Raw genomic sequence first — 22,253 nt, 5'->3', positions numbered from 1 at the left:
TTGGAAAAGTGTAAAGGCTGTATCAAAATATAGTTTGAAAGATTGTCTGTTCGCAGAATTGCAGTGTAAACAGGTAGGCAGAGAAAAATGTCCTTCCCTGAAAAAGAACCAGCGGAGCTGTAGGAATAGGTGGAATGTGTACCAAGATATACAGACACAGTTGTCAGCATCATCAGTGGTGCTGTCAGGAGACTGGCAGCTTTCTTTGTGATATTCACAATTGGCATGCTAATATGTTAGGGGGTTGCATAAAAAGCCAGATTTTGGGGGTGAGGAAATACAAAATTTCTAATGCAACCAATTGCAGTGTAGCCATTGAAGCAACTTCACAGTGTGAAATATAAGTTGTATTGCTCTGTGTTTTTGAGATGTGAAAAAAACCTCAGTCATTTTACTCTAGAAGAAAATTGTGTGTGTTTGATTTATGAGGAAGCATATTAATTTGAGTGGTAGTTCAGGATTTTCCCAAGGTGAACCTGGTGTATTCTGAACAACCAACTTAGTTTTAAAAAACTTAGCATATAGATTCTTAATGGAAACTAGTGCATAGCTCTGAGACACTAGCCATGGCAGTTGGAATGTTCAGGGCTTTTATGTTCTATGGTATGCATCTAGGCATTGTCAATAGCATATCAAGGTGTAGGTTTTTCTATTTTATGGGAAAAAAAAAAATGAAACCTCCAAACTCTGAAGTCAAAGTCATGTCTACCTCAAAAGAAGTAAGATTTGAAATGTTTTCTAGTCCTTCTGTTTGAGTTTAATTTCTGTACAGACCTGAAGAGACTTTGTATGAATTTAAAGCCTAAGTGTCATGACATTCTAGATTGGGCTGATTCTATTTTACAACACAGGTTCAGGTTACAAAACAACTAAGGAGGAAGGAGGAAGAGGAAAACTGTGCCTGCAATAAGAAAACTTACAGCCATGTGAAGATGAGAAGTTTTGTGAGGTTGGTCAGCCATGTAATTTCAAGTATTTGAATTGGAATATTCAAAAGAAATAAAATCAATTGGTTTAACATGTACAGCCTGAAAATTTTGTAAAATTATTTTCATTTTAAAATATGTTCGTTTTCATGAGTGGTAGTTTAATTTTACTTTTATCATTGCTGTAATTCCCACTTAAAATAGCAGGGAAGAAGTAAAGGGCAATGTATTTCTTGCATTGATCTCTGTGAAAGTTGCATTTTTCCAGCAATTCTGAAAAATTTTACATTCCTTTGAAGTATGGCTACATCAAATTCTAACAATATAAATTTTTTTTTTTTTGTTTCTCTAAACAAAGATCCACTTTTCTTGCATATTATCGTAAGCACTGGTGATGCTCCTTTTCTGTAAAACATAATTGTAGTAAAGGACTGATTTTTTTCTAGTCAGCTTGAGAGGGAACATTTCTGTTGTTATATGGAAATAACCTTTCTGTTTTAGTAAACCTTATCTTGTAACATTTGCTGCATTGTATAAAGGGAAGCTGAGGATTACACAGATGAATTTTGCTAAATAGTGCTTATCTAAAGTCAGTGTTTATTGGAATGTATGAAAACTACAGAGTTCTTGAAGTTTAATGTGAAGCAGACTTCATTACAGCAAAGATAACTGGAGGTAAATTACCTTTTTTAACTCATAAGAAAATAAGATTCACTATTCTGAATCAACACTGACTGATATTCTTAAAAGGAAGCAGGTTATAACATCTTTCACATGTTGCCATGAAATCTAACAAATCTCAGCATTCTGATTTAATACAGGATATTAACTTTTGTGTAAATTGGTTTTCTTTTTTTTTTTTTCCTAAGCTGTTTGAAGCACTATGACTTTTGAAAGACAAAAGATGATATGCAAGTTCAGATTTTAATAGTAGTTTAAACTTGATTTATGTGCCAAGAATAAAATTACCTTCAAATAGGAGAGGATTTTGTTTGGATGCCTAGAAACTGCTTTTTTCATGTCTTTTTTTGGTCTTGCAGAAGAGCTGCATGTCCAGACAGAGGGCCAGTAACAATAAAATTAAGCAGAATTGTGAAGAAAAAATACAGTAAGTTGGTATTTGCCAGAATTGCTGTGTTTTATTAAGGAACTCTAGAATATCTTTCTTGATGAGCCAATTTATTTTTTTTAAATTGCTTACATTTTTATATAAAACTGAAAATCCAAGTAGTAGAAATGTGGAACTTTTAGAGCAGAATTGCAATATGTGGAATTCCTGTTCTTATATTACTGGAAAACTGCCTCTTCAATTTCAGTCACAACTCAAATGGATGTGGTTTCAGCCTCAAGTAATTTTCTGCATCAGGCAGCTGGGGAACTGCTAATGACTAGCTTTTACTCACAGAAGTTTTTTTTGGTGAGAGTTCAAACACAAGCAACATTTAGCTGTGTTTTGAGATTGCTGCTCTGAGAGAATTATTCAATAAAAGTTGTTTGATAAGTCTGTTCATAACTTAGGAAATAAAGAAAATAACTGAAGAGGTAAAAACTTTTTGGTAGCTAAAAAGCTATTGTAAAGGTGTGTGCGTTTTCATTTACTCAGTTGTATGTAAACATTGTAAATGTACTCAAGATGCACATTTTATTAACCTCCCATTGCATTAATGATTTTGATGAACAATCAAGAATATGTTAAAGTTAAGATGAAAGTTTTGTTCCTTGTTTCACAGGTAATATTTTGCATGACAAACAAAACAAGAAAGCTTTCTCTGTGAAGATAAACAAGGTTGGTTCTGAAAAGGAAACATTTGTAAATGCTTTCTTTTATTTAGAGCATTTTTAAGACTACCTTCCTGCCTTTTTTTGAGGTTAACTTCTCCAAAATTTGTTAATTTTGGTATGATTAAAACTTTTTTATTTTGTCTCTTTTTGTCTTTAAGTAATTAGAATATAGAGCCAGGTTATATGAGTTTCTTTCTCAGATTAAAATTAGTTTTGTGGTAGTAAATATTTTCATTTAGATTAGGCTGTTACGTTATAAGATCCCGAACCCTGTTTTCATTCGTCTCCTTTCATCCAAAGGAAGATGGTTTCCTTTGGGAAGATTTTAGCCAAGCACCATTATATGAAGGTTTTCATTATTTTCAATAAAATATATAAATGTAATCAACCAAGTAATTTATGTGAATCTGACATAGATATTATGGTTTGCATCAAATTGGGATTTTTTAAAATGTGACATTTCTGTCAAGAAGGTTTCTGTTTCCAGGTTTCTTGTTTATAAATCTTGGCCTATAAACACAGATCACCAGATGCCAGATTTATAAGGAGCTGTAAAGGCTCTCGTTTGATTTCTACCATCCCTCCTGTCAAAAGTACTTTGTGTCTCTAAGACACAAGTTTTTGATCAGTGTTTTCTTACTCATAGTTGTAGTTGTAAATGAATGTGCAAGAAAAAGTTTTAGGCCATAAATTTAGTTCTGCAGTGCAAATGCCATCATTTGCCATCATTCTATCTTACCTGAAGTTTGAATATTTGGAGGAAAAGCTTTGTTCAAGTCCCTGTTCCGGCTACTGCTTTGTTTCATGTAGTATGGGGCACATCCTGTGCATTTTCAGCAGCCGATGGCCTGAATTGTAACTTCTGTTTGGTGCTCATTACATCATGGTTGTCAGGGATATTGTTAGCTCCAGTTTGCCCCTTTTAAATCAGGTATTTGGAAATTTGGGTTCTGTTGCCCTGTAAACTTAGAGTACATTTCACTGCATTGAGGGGGTTTTGAACTGGAAAGACAGGGTTTAACGGTAGATCAGCCACTAATGTGACTTCATGGCTGGGGAATGCTTTCATTTTTAGTTTTACTGATTTATGGTAGAGTGTTTAATAGGATTAACGTCTCAGATAGTACCTGTAGCAAAAAAAAAGTGCATAAACAAAAGTAGAACCATTAAAAACCTTCAGGAGGAAGCATGGGACTCAGTTATCCAAAAAATGTTCAAAATTTAAAAGAAAGCCATGGTGTACTAGCAACTACTTCATAAGGATATTTGTGGAACATCTGGATAGCTCTTTCAGTTGGAGGGAGAAAAGTTAATATTAAAAAATTATATTATTCTTAAAATAAAACTTAAACCCAACAGTTTTTTAGGCAAAACTTAAAAATTTTACACTGATAAAATAGGGCATTTTCCCTGCAGAAGCAGCTTTGTGCGCCAAAGTTTGATGGAGCATATGGATAATTTCTGCATATTGAGACATTCTGCATATGTATTCTTATACATCCCACTCCAAAGTTTATTTTTCATTTTTCTGAATTAAAATTACAGGAGTATTCTAAATTCCTGTACTAAAATACCACCCTAGGGAATGAAAGGAAACTTTTAGTCAGATTGAGGTGGTATGAGCCCGTAAGGTGCTGTGACAAACATGGATCAGTGTAGGTATATATTAGTGTGGGAAGGTATCTGGAGGACTGTTGATGGTTTGCTGTTGGGGTTTGGTTTTTCCCCTGCAGCCGGTGCAGTGCCCAGAGCAGAGCTCCCTGCAAACGGCAGCGGCACACAGCACATGGCTGGGCCTTGTTAGCAACGTAAATTGCTGGTGCTGCTGGTAGCTTTTGAAATACAAAGTGGGTTCTGAGTGTTGTGCCTCTGTGTGAGGGCTCAGTAACTAGACACACTAGACAATCTTCATATTCCATAATCCTACCTGAGGGCAAAGGAGAATCCCAGCTATCCTCGTTAGGTTTTCTTGTTATTTGAAACCAAGTATTTGGTGAATTGCTGTGAAGGTGCTTGAGCTGTACTTTGGTGCATTAGGTAGCAGAATTGTGAAATAGTTAAGATCAGGGTTATTTATTCATAATGTCTGTGTGGAACATGAAAGATTTTGCTTTATATAAAATGTGAAGTTCATCTACAAAGAGCAGTTGTTGAAAACTTAGAGACTGAGTAGAGAAAATTTGTTTGCTGTAACTGCAAATATCTACATATACCAATCGGGCTATTATGGTGTCTGCTTTTTATGAACTAAAGTCTTTCTGACCTAATTTAATTTCAGTGTATCTTCTTGTATTTTGTGTTAATTATTTTAGTTTAGGTGTTTTTAATTCATAATTTATTTTTTGTGTAGCCCAGAAGACAGACCTGCTGGAATGAGCTCATGAGAACTAATTTCTTCAGCACACTTCTGGCTGGTGGTAGCAGTGAAGAATCCTTTATTAGCTGTAGAAATGACTGGTTAGTGTGTACTAGTGCTTCATATAAATTGATGGGTAACTGTACTGTGGATTCTTAACTTCCTTCTGCTCCTACCTGTATATATACTGCCTTGAAATCTTTTGAAGATTGGCAGAGTATTTATTCCTTGATAAAGAGCAGTTAAAGGACAAACACAAATATTTTAATATGAGTACTGTTAAGGGCACACCCCAATTTCTGTCATGTGTCAGCATCAGAAACACACACTTGAGTATTTTAATCTCATTGATTTCACAAGAGTTTTAACTTTAGTTCATGTTTAATTCCTTGCTGATTTGAAGCCTTGGACAGGAAAGGCTTAGCCCTGTTACTACAACAGCAGTTACCAAAAAAGTTATTGGTAAATATCCTGGTTTGTATCAGAAACAATCTTCTTTGTTGTTGTTCTTTGATTCCAAGAGGAATACTTTAAATATCCATGAAGCAATTTTGCATTAAGCAAAATACTTAATTAAGCCTTTAACTTAAGAATGGGTGTATAAATAAATTGTTCATTGAATAAATGGAAGAAAAAGAACAGTCTAAAAGAATGTTATTTGAATAATATGGCCTAATTAAAAAAAAAGTACTATGTGTGTTTTTGACAGTCTGTAAAAGATGAACTTTTTGCCGTGCGTGCAACAGAATTAATTAGTCAAGGATGCAAAGTTTCTCCGTCCTTCAACTTTCCAACAGACACATTTCATCTCCTGTTTTCCATTCCATCTGCTTTATTTGTTTAGGACTTCTTTTGTGTTTGCTGAGACTGTATTTTTCCTCTTAGCAATAACCAGTGCATAGTTTAATCATGTCTGCTGAAAGTTCTAATACAGTTAAATTAAAGTAATTGGTAGGAGTAGTTACTGAAATACAAAATTATCATAGTGCAAAGTTACTTTTTATAACTTCTTGTGTGAAATTTGTCTTTCAGTGCAGAATTCACAGAAGTCAATTCAGGGATCAGACAGAAGAGACAAGAACTGGAATTGTCCTGTTCATCTCTGATTGCTAGAGTTGAAAGGTCTGTGTTTTGGATTCGTAGTGGATCTTTATACTTCAAGTTCGGAGTTTGATTAATTCAAATTGGTCTTTAGATAGAATATTATTTTCATGAGACTATGTTTGCATTTAACTCGTTGAATTTTTGTGTATTTGCTGCTTGGTGATTTTATGTCAATAGATTCTTTTTTGTATGTCTTAATACTTTTTTTGGTACTTGTGACAAGCACAGTAACTCCACTGACTTGTGCCTCTTAATATGTCACCTTTTCACAGAAATATGTTTTCTATTTGGAAGCTAATATTCAATGAGCTTTTAAAATTATTTCTATCCTTAGATATTAGGTTATGCTTGCTTTAACATCAATCTGATTCTGAGTCCCCACAGTACCCTGTATCTTACTTTCATGGGTTGGTTCTATCACTTTTTCTGTAATAATTTATAAAAAAATCCTGTTTGCATCTAAAAAGAGCTAACAGGAGTTGTATCAAGTGAAACCAAGAACATAAAGTAATTCTATGGGTTTTTTTGTCAGAGAGCAGATGTGTGTTAAAGCATGCCCTAAGGATATTTTTTGTGACTGTAAAACAGAACCATAAAAATAACTGATTTTAAAATAACAGAATAAGAAATTGGTTCTATGATCTTAATTCCATTACATATCTCTTTGCTCTTTTTGGTATTTAAAAAAAGATTAAAATTAAAATTGCAAGTGAAGAGTTTTTAAAATATAATAAAAAATTGCATCTAGGATTGAAATAAAAAATTTATTACATTTGCATTTTCTTAGGAGAAGTTTCATTCCAACTCAGCAATAATGCAAAAATTGTAGATCTCTAACTAAACTCTCTTTTTGCCCAAGGTTTTCTGAGGGAGTCTGAATAAATATATATTTTTTTGTTTGTATGAAGAAAAAAATAAAAGGAGTATTTTCTAAATTCTCATGTAGACAGTTTCTCCTTTTTGTGCAGAAAAGGTTGCTGTTCTGCTGAAGTACTGAATCAGCACTCATTCCCTTATTTCCAGTGCTATAACCTACTACTTTGGACTGGGCTGTTGCTGTTCTATATTTGACTTTAAAGAAAGCCAGATGTATATTGCTTTAACATAACATACCTTGTTCAAACAGTTTTAATAGATTAGGCAGTAAAATAAATCTGAAATGAAATATGACAAGGAAAGTTTTGTTCACTGCCAGCTTTGTGTTTCTCTCCAGCTCTGATGAAGTTAAAAGGATTGTAGTTGCCTAATGTGTTTTGGTTTTGTGCATTATTTCCAAGACTTGCTGCAAACAGCTAAAACAACTTATGTCACTGCTTTTGCTTTTACTTTGCAGTGCTCCTTTAGTATCTTGTGGAGTTGAAGGTGAGACCTGTCTTCTCACTTCTTCTGCAGTGGCTGGAAGAGTTTTTCCAACAAATATCAGGCCTTTGGAAAACTTTGGTAAACTTTTTTTTTGTAAGTTTTCTTTATAGCTCATGTGGAGTATTGTTAAAATATGATTATTAGAAATCGAACAGAGTTAGTTACACTTAATGGGGAAAAAAATCTGTTTTGATGCAGTTTGGTAGTATTTCAAAATCAGCTACCTAATTTCTGAATTTGAAGTACACAACATAAATCATCCACCCCAAAGCTGGTTTAACTTATTCTTTTGAAGATTAAATTAATAAGTATTTATGTAACTTCATTCCATTTCTAATTGCAACATTTCGTGCTCTTCTTTCGTCATTTCCTATTGTTCAAGGATAAATCTTATTTTGATGCATTTTGAATGGCATATTTCAGAGGTATATTGTGTGCTGTGAGGAACAAACCTTTCTAGCAGGGAAGAGCATTAGTCAGGAAGCAGTGAAGTGTATGGATCTCTTTCAGTTTGCTTACAAGCTCTACTGGGCAAAACCTTGCAAAAGTGCTGGAGCTCCATGGTCTGTCAGGAAAGCAGCAGAAGACAAGACATGGAAGGAATTGCCTTCCTCCAGTTACTTTAACAGCCTCTGTCTCCATGCTCAGCAAAAATGTAGTTTCTCTTCCAAAAAGCTGCACAGGTTCAAAGAAGTAGAAACAAAGGAGTAGTCTTTTATAAGGCTTGAGTTAATACCTTCTTTGAATTGGGAATCACACCACTTTCACTTGTCTAGTAGGCAGATAGGACAGATTTGGGTCTCCTGGCTTATGAAAATTGTGTCAAAATAAATTACTGGAAGGAATTAAGTAGTAGTAGGATGATGAAAAAGTTGCATTCATATTCTTTATTCTTTTTAAAGGTATGTGTTTCACCTCCACATTTCCCAGTGAAAAATGGATAGGTTGCTTCCGCAGGGCTCTGATGTTTGGCAGTGCATTGTAGCCGATCCTTAACCACTTTGCTTCTAGTAATATACATGTCAGCTCATACCTCTTGACTTCCCTGTCTACTTTTCCACTTCTATAGTCAAGCTTTTTTGTTAGGATGTCCCAGAAGCATTAAAAAATTACATTTAAACCAGAATCTTATCATTTGTCTTGATTAGAATTTTGATGCTTGTACTGTGGACAAAGATTGAATTATAAGATTAGTTCCAACATACTACAGTGTTTTAAGATTCAGAGTTTTAAGTCATCTTCACATTTTATTTAAATACTTTCTATTGGTAAGGAGCATGCAGGAAGTAAGAGTCTTAAAATTTCATAGTAAAACAAGGGGATGGTGGACATGAAGATGTCCCTTGAGGATTTCAGTCACATTCTGTTGAGTGAGTGTTCCTACCCCATTTCATTTTTATATAGCATCTGAGTAAAAGGACAGCATGCATAAGAAAGGTAAAGACAAAGGCAAAGAGGAACCTAATCTGAATATTGTTAGAGATGTACAGCAAGTGTACATATATATATATATACACATATATAAAAGGACACAGACTTTTTAAAAAGGTGAAGAAAAGGAGAATGAAGACAATAAATACATTTTAAAAAAGATGCAAACTGGTTATTTCATTTATTACTAAATTGTGCCTGAAACATCATAGCATAAGCATTTTTTATTTTCCTTTTATGCTTCTCTCAACTTTTGGTCTCACCTAAAGTATACAGTTTTGCAGCAGAGTAACAGCTGACACTGGCTTCCAGAGTTGTATGAGGAGGCATACAAATATCAATAATGACCATATAACTACAGTGTCTGAATCATGCCTGTAGCTGCTGCAGTTTTAGTAGCCTGTTCCTCTTAAATAATCTGTTTTACTAACTTGACCTGAAAACACTTTAGTGAATCTACGAATACCACTAAGATTTATGCTGGCATTATGCAGTTTTTGTGTGATTAAAATATTTTTCAGTAAAGAGTTAGTGAGCTGAAATGCCTTTTATTTGGTGCAAGTCCAAATCTTGTGAAGCTTTTCTGTTAAAATTTTACAAGTAGTAGGACATGCTAAAAAAGGATTTGTGCTTCACATGTAGATTTTGAATGTGCTAGAAAAATAACTCGCCTTTTAATTCTGTCCAGATTCCCACATTCCACTGGTATTCTGCTGGAGTTTTTTTTTTATTATTGCAAGATTTCTTCTCCCTTGAAGAAAATAATCACAGATATTAAAATTTGAAATGTCATGTAACATCTGACTTGATTTCCTGGCTATTGTAATAGGTTTGAAGACATAATTAGTCTGAAACAGCCACCTGTTGCTAAGTGCTGCTTAACCACTGTAAAGTCACTTTGTAACAAAATGATTGGTGAGACTGTTAGAGTAGATAGGAGAAATAGTGTCAGTCACCTGAAATTCCCTGGAAGTTCTTTACTGTCATGTTGTTTTCTTTTAAATACATGGTACCTTCTATACAGTACAGTTGATGTTGGTTTTCATTTTCTCAAGTCATTATTTGATCATTGGACATGCAAAACCCAGAACCAGTCCTTTTTTTCTTTTTCATGTTCAGGCAAATTGTTGTATTTGCAAGGAAGGTCACAGGATGTGATTGTAGTCCTGTGCTGTTTTAAAAGTTAGCAAGGTGGTTATGGAATTAATTCTCTTGAAATTATTGTTTGCATTTAATACAGTGATAGGTTTTTTTGGTTCTGCTAACAAAGTAGTAAGTGGTAGAAAGAGGCTTTTTTGCAGTTACTTAGTTTTCTTATTCCAGTCTTACTTTTCTAAAATATGTTTGTGAATACATTAGCCAAATTTTTGCTGTAGCAGAAGCATGGGAAATAATGTGCAGAGTTAAAATCACACATTTGTGATGTGAGAGATTTATTGCAAAATCTATAGCAATTAATCTTTCTTAGTTTGCACTGTTCATGTATGAAATTGAAGCCATGAAAGAATGCATTTTAGCACTACATCCTTGATGCTTCCTCTAATCTACACAAAGTGTGAAACAAATTAATGGACATCCCAATAAATTAATTTAGTTCTGAAGTATTACATTCAAGTATATTTTCTTAATTATCATTAATCTTTAATTCCTGAGCTGTCCACCAGAAGCTTTCATAGCTGACAGTGCAGTCTTCCCTATGCAGTGAACCCTTAGCTTCCCTACCAAGACTTTTGTTGAATGAAATAAATTAGTGCAGTATCAACACAAGAGCTGAGCTGCTTGCTAGGTGTGCCTTAGTCATTCTTTGTAGAGCTTTTGTTTTTTTAATGCACTGTAGGCTGCATGCTGTATGTGCTGCTGGCACCTTGTGTGTCTTGTGGCAGAGTTTAAGTTCAGTTTGCCCTATAACTGAATAAGTTTGCACTGTCATTGCTGTACCTGATCAACTGCTGCACATGTGATCATCCACTGGTGGCCACTGGAAGATGTCCCATTCTCTAGTACTGTGCTTTAATTACTTTTCTAACAGCTTAAATGCTGGCTATCTTTGAGCAGCCATTTCAATAGCAGTTTCACTGTGCATGCTGTCACTGTCCGTGTAGCCATGCCAGCACTGCTTCTAAACTGTGTGTTCAGATGTCTGATGTGTCACTTTACCTTGTTTCTGTTCTTTAAAACAACCAGTTTTCATTTAAAAAAGAAAAAAAGCTGTGGCAGTATTACATACTAAATCTTAAATTGTATTATTGGAGGATATCTCTTATGTTGCAGAAGGCCCTTTTATGTTCTTAAATATGTTCAGATAAATGATTATTATCAAATCTTAGTGTCTTCTGTTTTTATTAGAATCTTTAGGCAAAGGATATGCTGTTGCATGTACCCAAGAAGGAGAAGAGAAAAAGGAAGCTTCTGGTTCATCTGGTACTAGAGGAAGTAGGAGAAAATCAGTTGCTACTACTCCTACAAGAAGGTCTGCACGGAACAGCAAAAACGAGGCTCTGACTCAGTCTCGGAGCTCCCCTCGATCAAGCAGTTCTGCTTGCAGTGCCCCTGAAAGCAATAACCCATCTCTGAATAAAACTCATTCAGAAGCAGAGAATGCTCCTCCAAAACGCAAGTCTAAAAGAGCAGTTAAACAACAAACACCTGCAGTTAAAAAGAAACTGAGACGTTCTGCACGTTCTGAAAAATCACCCTGTGGCTCAGTGGAAGATGATGACATTGCTGAGCCTGAAGCAGTCTTAACTTTAGATAAGGACCACCAGTCAGATAATGAAAGCAGTAATGCAAGCCTCCCACAGAAGAATAATGTAGAAACAGAATCTGCTAATGGATTGGAAAGCTGTAGTGAGCATGCAGAAATTGAGGAAACTACAGGAGAATGTGACAGAGATGAAGATACTTCAGGCAATGCAGATGTTGGTTTTTCTCTTCAAGAACTCCCAATACTAACTTTAGGAAGTGAAAGTCAGGAATTTAAAGTAAAAGATGTTACTGAAAAAAATGCAGATCTTGGCAGTCAGGACAATTGTGAAAATAATCTTGAAAAAGTGGAAACAGTAGCTAGTCCCAAAGATGATGTATGTGACCATGCAACTTCTGAAAAAGTAGATCAGACATCATGTAGTACTCAGAAAGAATTAATGGAGAACATAGAAACTTTGACAAAAGTAGATCAACCCATAGCTAGTCCAGAAAATGAAGTGTTGGAACATTTGGATCCTCTGGGAAAAGATCAGCCATTAGAGAGCCCTGGAAGTGAGTTGCCTGAACATCCTGAAGCCATGGAAACAGATAATTCTGAGTCTGAACTAAAACCAGTAGGCGACTGTGCAGATACAAAACCTGTTCAAGATGAAGAACCAGCTGCATTAATACACAGTATTTCCATGGACAGTACCTCAGAACAGCCCTCAAAAGAAAACACCATTTCAGAAATTGAAGAGGGTGGAACTTCTGAGTCTCCACCGGTAAATGCTGAACATAAACATTTTGGTGAAGATAACAATGAAATGATACCAATGGACTGTGACTCGTTTTGCAGTGACCAGAATGAACCTAAGATTGAGCAGTTAGTACCACCTGAGAGTACAGAGCAGGAAGTGAACTCCTTACAGTGTGATGTGGGAAACTCTCTATCAGGTTCTGATGAAAAAGATGAAACTGTTCCTCAAGCAAGAGAGTCCCAGCCAGAGCTCAAAAAAGAGAAAAAGGCTCGAACTAGAAGATCTAGATTTCACTCTCCATCGACAACTTGGTCTCCTTCTGGGAGAGAGGGCAGGCAATCTCAATCACCATCCCCTAAAAGGGAGACAGCTGGAGACAGGAGCTCACGATCACCCAAGAAGGTAGTTGTGAAAGAGGGAAGGAGATCCTTATCTTGTTCTCCAAAGAGAGACACACTCAAAGATGAGAAAAAACCACCATCTCGATCTCCCAAAAGGGAAACTGTCAGGGAAAGCAGGAGGTCATCTTCTCGATCACGAATTAAGGATTCATCTCCAAGGCGAAAATCTAGGTCTCGAAGCAGTGATAGAGATAATCAAAGAAGAGATCGTGACAGAGAAAGAAGAAGTAGGAGGTGGTCTAGGTCACGGTCACGCTCTAGATCAAGATCACGATCTAGGACTAGAAATAAAGGTTCTTCATTCACTAGAAATGAGAGGGAAAGTCATTCACCTCGATGGAAAGACAGATGGGCAAATGACAGCTGGAGAAGTCCCAGAGGAAATGATCGATACAGGAGAAATGATCAAGAGAAACAGAATGAAAATCTTAAAAAAGAGAAGGACAATAATGCAGAAAAAAGCAACGATGATCAGTGTTCTTCAGATAAGCAGAGAAATGATTGTCCAGACTGGGTAATGGAGAGGATAAACTCTGTTCCTGAGGCCAGGAACAGAGAGAGAGAGAAACCACATTGGGAAGAGAGCAGGCATGATAATGCAGGACAGTCTTGGAATAAAAACTTTGGTTCAGGTTGGATTCCGAATCGAGGGAGAGGTCAGCGTGGCCGAGGTGGCCGTGGCCGAAGTGGTTTCATGTATGGAGACCAGAGTGAAAGTCACTGGCAAAACAGAAAACCTCTCTCAGGGAACTCAGATGGTTCTGGGAATGAAGCTTCAAGGTTCTCGGAACAGCAGCCTTGCAAGCGTAAGAATGAACAAGAGTTTTCGTTCGAAACGCCTGCTGACAGGTCTGGGTGGACATCTGCATCCAGCTGGGCTGTGAGGAAGACTTTACCTGCTGATGTGCAGAATTATTATTCAAGAAGGGGACGCAATTCATCAAGCCCACAGTCTGGATGGGGAATGAGACAAGAAGAAGAGGCACCTGAACAAGGTATTAATGGTTTTGAAGTATGATATCTTTGTCACAGATGCAATAGCTGAACAAAATCCTGTCACATTGTCCTGTGATCTGATCTGCCGATAAGTTCTTAAAAAAAATTATTTTGGGTGAATCCATACTCTTTTTGCAATATGGAGGGGTAAAGGTGGAATTTGGTGATTTCTTGTGTTTTGATGGCTTCTTAGTTTTGCATAAAGCCCAAGTTCAGGTTTAAGGACTGCATCTGAAGAGTGCTGTTGAAGTAAATTGATTTGGCTGAAGAGAAAGCATATCTTCATAGTTACTTTTAGCATCTGCAAAACTTTAAAAAGGCTAATTTGTTTCAAAAATACATTAATTTGCCTGTGCAGACCCACATGGCAGATTTTGGAGATGACCAAGCAGCATATTGATATTTATCTTGCTCCTAGATAAGTAGTCCTGTTTAAATGCTTTTTAAAAATTTAGGGTAATTTATAAATACAAAACCAGTGCCTTTACTGTATTTCAGTTTTAAAATTCCTCCAAAATTTTAATATCAGTCTAAATCAGTTTTAGAGGGGTTTTTATATCTAAAAGACAACTGCCCTGACAGAAATAAACTTTTTGGTAGAAAGTAAGTTCACTGAACTGTGGATGAGATTGATTCTGAGTAGTTAAGAAGTCATCCACAGATTATTAAGGTCCTGATTAATAATCTTTAAAGATAGATGTGGATTGACTTTAATAACTATGAAATCCATTTCTGAAGACACTGAAGACTTGCACTCTTGCACTCTCTCCTTGTTCTGCCTTTCATTTTTATGCATTTTCATCCCATATGCAAGCGGTTTTCTCCCTCTTGTAAGAGATAACTGCATCAGTGCCTTCCTAGTTTTGAGGCAACATTGTCACCCTTCTATCTGCTGCAGGGAAAACCTACCAAACCTGTAACTGAAAGCATTTTGTGATTCAGAGACTTTTTAATGTAGTTGAGGAGCAGTCATGCTGTTATTCACTTTTAGAAGCTGAGAATAGTACAACCATCTCTGATAACTGAATAAAACAGGCTAGGTTGCCATCATGACATGGTCCTCCAAGGCAACCTGCTTTTGCTGATCCTGCTTGAGCAGGGAGGCTGAAGCAGAGTCTCAGTAGGTCCCTTCCAACCTCAGTGATTCTGTTACCCATTATCTTTACAAATGAGGATTTGGGCTGACATGTAAGGCCTTAGATTGCAATCCCTGTGAATTAGATGACAGGGTTCCTCGAGGAAGGGATTCTAAGGAAGGACATCTGAATTGCAGCATATCAATCATTTCTCCAAACTAAGTTATTGACTTCTGGAAGTCTTGGTGCTTGTGTCTAGATTTTAACTTTTTGGCTTCTGTTGAAGAGAAGATGGGATATCAAAGTAACTCAGTTAAAAAGTGCTACCTGCTACCCCAAGAGGTTATTTTTACTTCTGGGTTTTACTTGTTGAACCATGATGGGGTTTTTGAACAACTCTTTCTGAATATGAATATCTGTTAAATGGTTTGAGGATGACTTATTGCTCAGTGTGAAAAATCCCAGCAGAGTATTTCTGGAATTACCAGAAGTGTACAGTGAGCATGTGTGAATCAGGAGCAGAGACTTGCTGATGTGGTAATGTGTGACTAACCTTCTGCAATTGCAGAAGGTAAATTTACTGGGTAAATTATGTTGTCTTCCTGCTCTTTGGTGAAAAATTGCAGTTTCATTGTGATGAAATAATTTATTGGATTTGTTATGGCAACAAGTATAGAAAAAAAATTCAAAATACAGGCTTTCATAGTAACCTACATTTTTTAAACTTTGAAACTAGCATTTGGTTTCATGGCACACGTGGTGGTGAGTGCTGTGCAATATCTTGAAAATACTCAGATTATAGAAAGCTTTTTGATAATTCATCCCTAATTAAGAGTTTACACACCTGGCTCCCACTTTGCTTTATGAAGTACAGAATTTCTTCTTGATATACTGTCTGGTTTTTTTTGTTTTGGCAGATCCAAACCTCAAAGACCAAGGCAACCAGCAAAATGATGGTTCTCATTTAGCAATAAATATGATGCAACAACAAATGAATGTAATGCCACAAGTGAATGCACAGCACCAACCTATGAATATCTTCCCGTATCCAGTGGGTGTCCATCCTCCCTTGATGAATATGCCACGAAATCCATTCAACATGCACCCTGCAATGGCCATGCATCTCCCTGCTGGAGTGCCTCTCATACAGGTAGCTGCTCCCACAAATATTTCTCAGGGATTACCTCCGCCTCCACCTCCACCCCCACCATCTCAACAAGTCAACTACATTGCTTCACAGCAAGATGGAAAACAATTGCAGGTATGCTTTATCAGAGGCCATGGCAAGAACAGTGGTGAAATAATACCAGTTAAGGATTCTTTATCTTGAATACCATAAATTTATACTTGCAGTTTCTTTCTCTCTTGCCTGCTTTTTTCCACTCTGCACCAAATTTGAAGTGGAAGCATCCATGAGCATATGGGTTGTAGCTTTTAAAAAATAACAACATAGAGCATCATAACCAGGTTTTTGTGGTAATGAAAAATTTCATCAGTGTTGTCCATTATCTTTTTTATCTTAGAAGTGACCTGCTTCCAAAACTAAATCTTCCCCTTTCAAATCTGATTTTTAAGCATTTTAGGAAATGCTTGAATACCGTTTCAGCAGCATGTAGGAAGTGATCTAACCTTCTGTGTTGCAGTTCTCATCCCATGGGGGGTCTATCAACAGAGGAAAATTGCCAAGTACTACATGGCACCCATTTCTTCCACACTTCCATTTTCCAGCTGTCACCATCTCAGTGGCTTCCCCACATACACATTTTTTATTCTGTTTGATCTTTTAAGCTTTTTAATTAATAATTTCTGAGGTCTCTTTGGTGTTTTTTGCTTCTACCTTCTTACCCGATTTTCCTGGTATTGCATGCCCTGTTTGAGACCTAACTCCCACTTTATTTCTCCAGTTTCAAAAAGACTCTGCCATGCTTAGGGCAGGTCAGACCATCTTTTTGTGACTCTCAAGATATCTTTAAAACAACTCTTATGTATGTGAGCTCCTCCTGTAGCTGGCTGTTTACATTAAGAGCTTTTGTATCAAGGAAAAGAATATGAGCAACTTGGAGGAGAACCCATGGCCCTGCAAGAAGATGTAATACTGCATTTATGATAAGTAAAGGGCTCTTCAGGAGTTGACTGGGGTTTGTGCTTTTCTTTTGCTGTTGCCTGTTTTAACCTAAACCACTTTCCCCTACATTTGAGCTTGAAAAAGTGAGCAAACGATTTCTAGCCCTCTGTTTTCATACATCACCTGTAAAGATCTGAAGTGAACTGATAAATGGCCTACATTATTCTCACTTTTCACTGCTGTCATCTGTTTATAGTCATTAACTTACAACAAAGAGAGTTGAGTGCTGTGGGAAATACTGAGTGGGGTTACAGGCCATATGAAATAACTTTATACACTGCAAATTAAACCAGCAAGGTACTGCTGGAACTAAAATGCTGGTTGATTGCTTGTTGATTTAATTAATTCCTCCTGTCTTAATTAAAATATTTTCACGATTGGAAATCTAGTAGATTTAACCTCCAAAAATGTAAGTAGTCAGAACATAGGCCTCAAACCTCTGAAATGAGTATCTAGTGTAGCAATAAATAAATTCCAGTAAAGATTGTGTATTGCTGCAAAATGCAGCTTTACCTATTGTAAAGCCCATGTTACACTTGTTGCTCTTACCTGCTTTTGTGGACTGGTGTCCGTGAACCTGAATGCTCTTGCAGCTGCTGCTGCTTTTTCTTTGAGCTTTCATTCAACAACCCCTTAGTGGTGGCACAATAGAAATGACTGAATACTGCAGGACACCACCTGTCCTTCCTGCTGAAAGGAAAATGAAGGCAGCACACTGGTGAGCGTTGGCATGCTGGCTATAACAGCTCCATTTCTATGTCCTTTCCAAAGAGCTCAGATTCCTGTTTCGTTATTTTCCATATGGATAAATGCAGATGTGTAAAGAGTAATGGTGATGACCTGCAAAAAAGCGACGTTTAGTGTAGCCTGCCAGAAACATGCCAGGAGGATGTTCTGGGCTTTTGCTAAAAATGGCCTCTATCTAAAGTCTGAGAGCTACTTAATTTCTCAGTTCCAAAGTATGTGCAGTGCCTTTTGGTGATGTTTGGAAATGGCCAGAAAATGGCTTTTCCTGGAAAACAGATCCTGGTATTTCAGCCAGCGTTTCATCTCTTGCCTATGTATTTATATTTGCAAGTTCAAGCTGATAACAAACGTGAAAATAGGTGTTTTCAAAGCAGCATCAGTATGATGCAGGAATGCAAGTGTGGCTTTGGGTGATACCTTTTGCAGGTGTGTTTAGGTGCTGATTTTTTTTTAGAAAATGTCAATTTATCAGAGACTTGTTTTGTAAATCAGGTTGATTCTGCAGCCATAAACTTCCTTCCCCTTGTTCTAACACCCTCTGTGCCTGTTTGCAGGGTATTTTATTACTGGGATCAGAGCTAGAAAATGGCAGCCATTGTGGTGACATGGAAGATGCTTTACTTTTCAAGCTTTTCTTTTTGTTTTTTTCTTTGAGTCAATCTAATGTAATGTTTGTACCTTCCATAATAGTGGGCAGTGTGGAAGTTAGGTAATGAACCAAAGCATGCAGTATTTGTGCTCGTTCTGGAGCAGCTGCGACTCCTAGAAAGGCACATTGCCATATAGAAGAATGATGTATTAACTGCTGATAACTTTTTAAAACAGGGTATTCCAAATGCTTCTCATGTAAGTAACAGCATGAGTGCTCCAGCTTTGCCTGCTCCAGCAGCAGTCCTGGGAAACGTGGGAACAGTTCAGGGACCAAATTCGGGTAATGCAACGTCATCAGGTCACATGAAGAGCTCTAATGCAGCTGTAAAATTGGGAGAAAACAAAGCAAGTGTAACAGTGGAAGCCAGTGCAGATAGCTCGAAGAAGGACCAGGCAAGTTCAAAGTTCAGCATATATTTTATATACACTGTTTATATATTTACATTAAAACATATAAAATTTAATTTTTATGTAAATGCATTTTGATGTACTAAAAAATAGCAAGTTATGACAATAACCCCTCAGTGCAATGTACTCCATACCATCATGTATGTAATATTTTTGTGGCCATCATAGGACACAGATTAGCCTCTGACTCTTTTTAATGTAATCTTCTTTAAATCAGCACTATTATAAATATCACTTGAATTGCTATGGGAAAATGTTCTGTGCTTAGCAGAGCAGGGGCAGCTCCCATGAGAGCTGAAATGTGTGTGTGGGGAGTGGTTTTCTAATCTTCTGTAGCAACGTTTTCCTGTTAAGTTTTAACTTGGGATTGATAAAGATACGTAGGCAGTGAAATACAACACTCAAGTTTGTTTTCTCTTCAGAAATTGTTAATTCAAGAAAAAGCAGCACAAGAGGTCAAGCTGGCGATCAAACCTTTCTACCAAAACAAAGATATCACCAAGGAGGAATACAAAGAAATTGTGCGGAAAGCTGTAGATAAAGTAAGTGGGTCCAGTAATCCAGGCTGCACACATTTCACCTTGGGGCAAGCTTTGGGGTGGGTTCCTCACTTTTCTGGGAACAGCACATTGGTGCTGGGAAGGGGGAAGAGGGAGAAGCAAAAATACCTTTCTTCTTTCTCCATCCACAAGAGCTTTCTTTGGCTTCTCAAAACAGAACCTGGTTATTGTGTGGAAGAATTGAATGGGAATTCAGAAGTATTTAGGGGAGCAATTGGAAAGTATTAGGAGTTTTAAAATATGTTTTGCCTGGGATGGAAGAGTCAGAAGTGTGGGGAAATAAGTGAATCATGTGGGACTGTGGCAAATCAATGGAAATGTTTCAAACGTTTTTGTTTTTTCAACTGTTGCAGGTTTGTCATAGCAAGAGCGGAGAAGTTAATGCTGCAAAAGTGGCAAATCTAGTCAAAGCATATGTAGACAAATACAAGCATTCACGGAAGAAAAATCCTGAAGAGGCAGTCTCCTGTGAAAGGAAGTAGAATATGTTTTCATTTTTTAGTTTTATTCTATCTGCAAAGTGCAATTTCAATGTGAACTGTTAACTGAAAATTGTACATGACAGTGATTTGAATTTGGTTTTGATAAAACTATTTTTCAAGGTAGTGTATGATGTTTTGTTCTAAAGAAATATAGATCTGCAGGGCAACTTCTTTATTCCTTTTTAAAAACAGATTTCTAAAAAGAATAAAGGTGTAAAGAAGAATCATTAGGAATGTACGGTTGTGTGGATACTTAGATGTACAGCATTTTGACTTGAATAAGAGAGTGCATTAACTTAGAAACTTGGAGTACGTTGGGTTTGGAACAGGTATGTACAGTACATGTGATCAGTCAGATTAAAGTAAATTTTTTCTTTTGATTGCTCCCTAATTATAGCAAAGATGAAATAATTAATTGCCTTGACAAACATTTCTAGTGTTAACTGGACAGGCTGAATGAAGGGGTCACAGTGTGTATATTAAAAAAGCACATAGAGTTGTCTGAACACAACTGTTTAGATTTCAAAAAGAAAAGTCATAAACAGTAAAATGTGGTGCCCAAAAGCATGGGTGCTGCACAGCTGTTGTAACACCAAATAAAAATTATGCTGCTTGGTATTGTTTGTGATGTTTTTTAATTTGTTTCAAGATAGTGGGATAACTTGAATAATTTTTATGTGTTGAAAGCCCTCAGTCACCACACACTGAGAACCTCAGTTTAGGTTATGCCCTTAGGCTAGCAGGAAATTAGTGTACCAAAGCTAGATGTTCAGAAACAGAAAAGTTTCTTCTTCAAGTAAAATCAAGAAAGCTGGAATTTGTTAGGTTCCCAGTTGAGCAGACTGCCAGTTGTGCCAATCTCAGCTGCATGATACTTTTCTCCTTTAATTAGGGACTGTGGCATGAATCACCAGACTGGTATTGGTGAGCCCATGCCATTGGAAGCCAAGTGTCTTCCTGCTTCCCCGAGCACTGGAGACAAGTTATTAGAGGTACCACAAGCATTCTAAAAACAGCTGTCAGGTCACTGGATGTGCCTGGGGAAAGCTTACAGCTCAGGTAAAACCAGTTTCACTGAGGCAGCAGCAGGGAGGGTTGCTGGAATACTGCAATCACCGTGTGCTCCTTAGCAAAAGAACAGCTTGAGATCCTTCTCCAAGGAGCCTTACTCCAATTTGTTCCCTTACTCTTACACAGTGCTGGTAAAATGTCGTCGCTAACCCTCCAGTCCTGTTGTGCCATAACAGTCTTTGGGGTTGGATCACCCTGGCTTCTGCTCCAGCCCCAAGCCTCCTGGCCCAGAAGCAGGAATAAAACATTTTAACAGAAAGTATCAGTTGAGATTTCTGAGGAATTATCTCTGTGTAGCCAGTAGTTCCCAAATTACCTGTTTTTGGCAGAAAACTTTCTCACCTTTTAAGTAACTTTTGCCGAAGCCTAAGGATGACATAAGGGATATCCACCTGTGTACATGTGTGGTGTAGAGACAGAGGTGTAAAAGCATGATGTTTGTCACAACAGTTGATTGCTTGGTTTTAACTGTAACTTTCTGCAGACTTAATGAAGCATTTGACTGTCTATATTTATTTTTGTGTGCCTAAGTACAGATGCTATGTAAATTAGAAACAGATATAATACATTTTCTACAGTCAAGTCAGGTTTTAGGCTTTTCAATATACTCAGTTTTACACTATGATAGCAATTTGTAAGATCTCTTGAATTATTTTAAGCTAAAATTGGTTAGCACTTTTTGAAAAATGTAGCAAATTGCTATGTGTATCCTGGTTTATCACGCCATGCGTACTTTATTACATTTTCCTTCTCTGAATTTTTGGATTTTAATCACTTTTATATCTTTTTCTAGTCTGTACAGTTGAGCCTTGCTATAAAGCTCCTTTCAGGAGTCAGATAAATATTTCAAGGGTTTTTTTTCCTCTTTTGGAAGAGAGGTGGAAATTGGGGGAGATGGAAGACACAAGGGAGGATTTGAACTGGGAGAAGGGAGGGGTAATTGGTTTCTTGTTTTGCAGCTCCTGGGTGGAAGAGAAGCTGTCACTGGCTTCCATGTTGTTGGGGCAGTGACTATAGTGATGCTCCACTGTATTTCAAAACCTAATGAAGAATACCAAATAGAGTAGCGTGTGATCAGTAACTTTATTTTTTAAAATTAAATACTTCAGAATTTATCATAAAATACAGAGTTTGTTACAATTTCTATGTTGAATTACAGAAATGCATTGCCTTAATCTGTAGACTCTGCTCCTGTTTCTACTGAAAAGCAGCGAGGTCTCTGCTGGTCTCTGTGTGAGAAGGGGAGTTTGGCAACCTCGGAGTCCTGGTTGCGTTCCAGTAGGATGAAAGGTGTAATTCTCTTTATTGAAACGCCTTCTACTGAAACCT

General features: G+C 36.9%; 1 protein-coding gene across 3 annotated transcripts in view; it reads left to right on the top strand.

Annotated features, from left to right (window-relative positions):
* Positions 1–20,471, top strand: part of SCAF11 (SR-related CTD associated factor 11) — a 48,550-nt gene extending 28,079 nt beyond the window's left edge. For 2 of the 3 annotated variants that reach the window (XM_064701822.1, XM_064701823.1), the window contains exons 5-15: positions 852–949; positions 1,967–2,034; positions 2,657–2,712; positions 5,059–5,165; positions 6,097–6,186; positions 7,502–7,608; positions 11,308–13,803; positions 15,798–16,141; positions 18,578–18,796; positions 19,234–19,353; positions 19,725–20,471. In XM_064701822.1, the coding sequence (XP_064557892.1) occupies positions 852–949; positions 1,967–2,034; positions 2,657–2,712; positions 5,059–5,165; positions 6,097–6,186; positions 7,502–7,608; positions 11,308–13,803; positions 15,798–16,141; positions 18,578–18,796; positions 19,234–19,353; positions 19,725–19,853 (3,834 nt within the window). In that variant the 3' untranslated portion in view covers positions 19,854–20,471. The remainder of the gene's footprint in view (positions 1–851; positions 950–1,966; positions 2,035–2,656; positions 2,713–5,058; positions 5,166–6,096; positions 6,187–7,501; positions 7,609–11,307; positions 13,804–15,797; positions 16,142–18,577; positions 18,797–19,233; positions 19,354–19,724) is intronic. The other variant, XM_064701824.1, reaches the window with a different exon arrangement.
* The last annotated feature ends 1,782 nt before the right edge of the window (positions 20,472–22,253 follow it).

The sequence above is a fragment of the Zonotrichia leucophrys genome, chromosome 1A, assembly GCF_028769735.1.
Source record: "Zonotrichia leucophrys gambelii isolate GWCS_2022_RI chromosome 1A, RI_Zleu_2.0, whole genome shotgun sequence".
In the NCBI taxonomy this organism is placed as follows: domain Eukaryota; kingdom Metazoa; phylum Chordata; class Aves; order Passeriformes; family Passerellidae; genus Zonotrichia; species Zonotrichia leucophrys.
The sequence above is the reverse complement of the archived record's forward strand: the minus strand, read 5'-3'. Positions and strand labels throughout refer to the sequence as shown.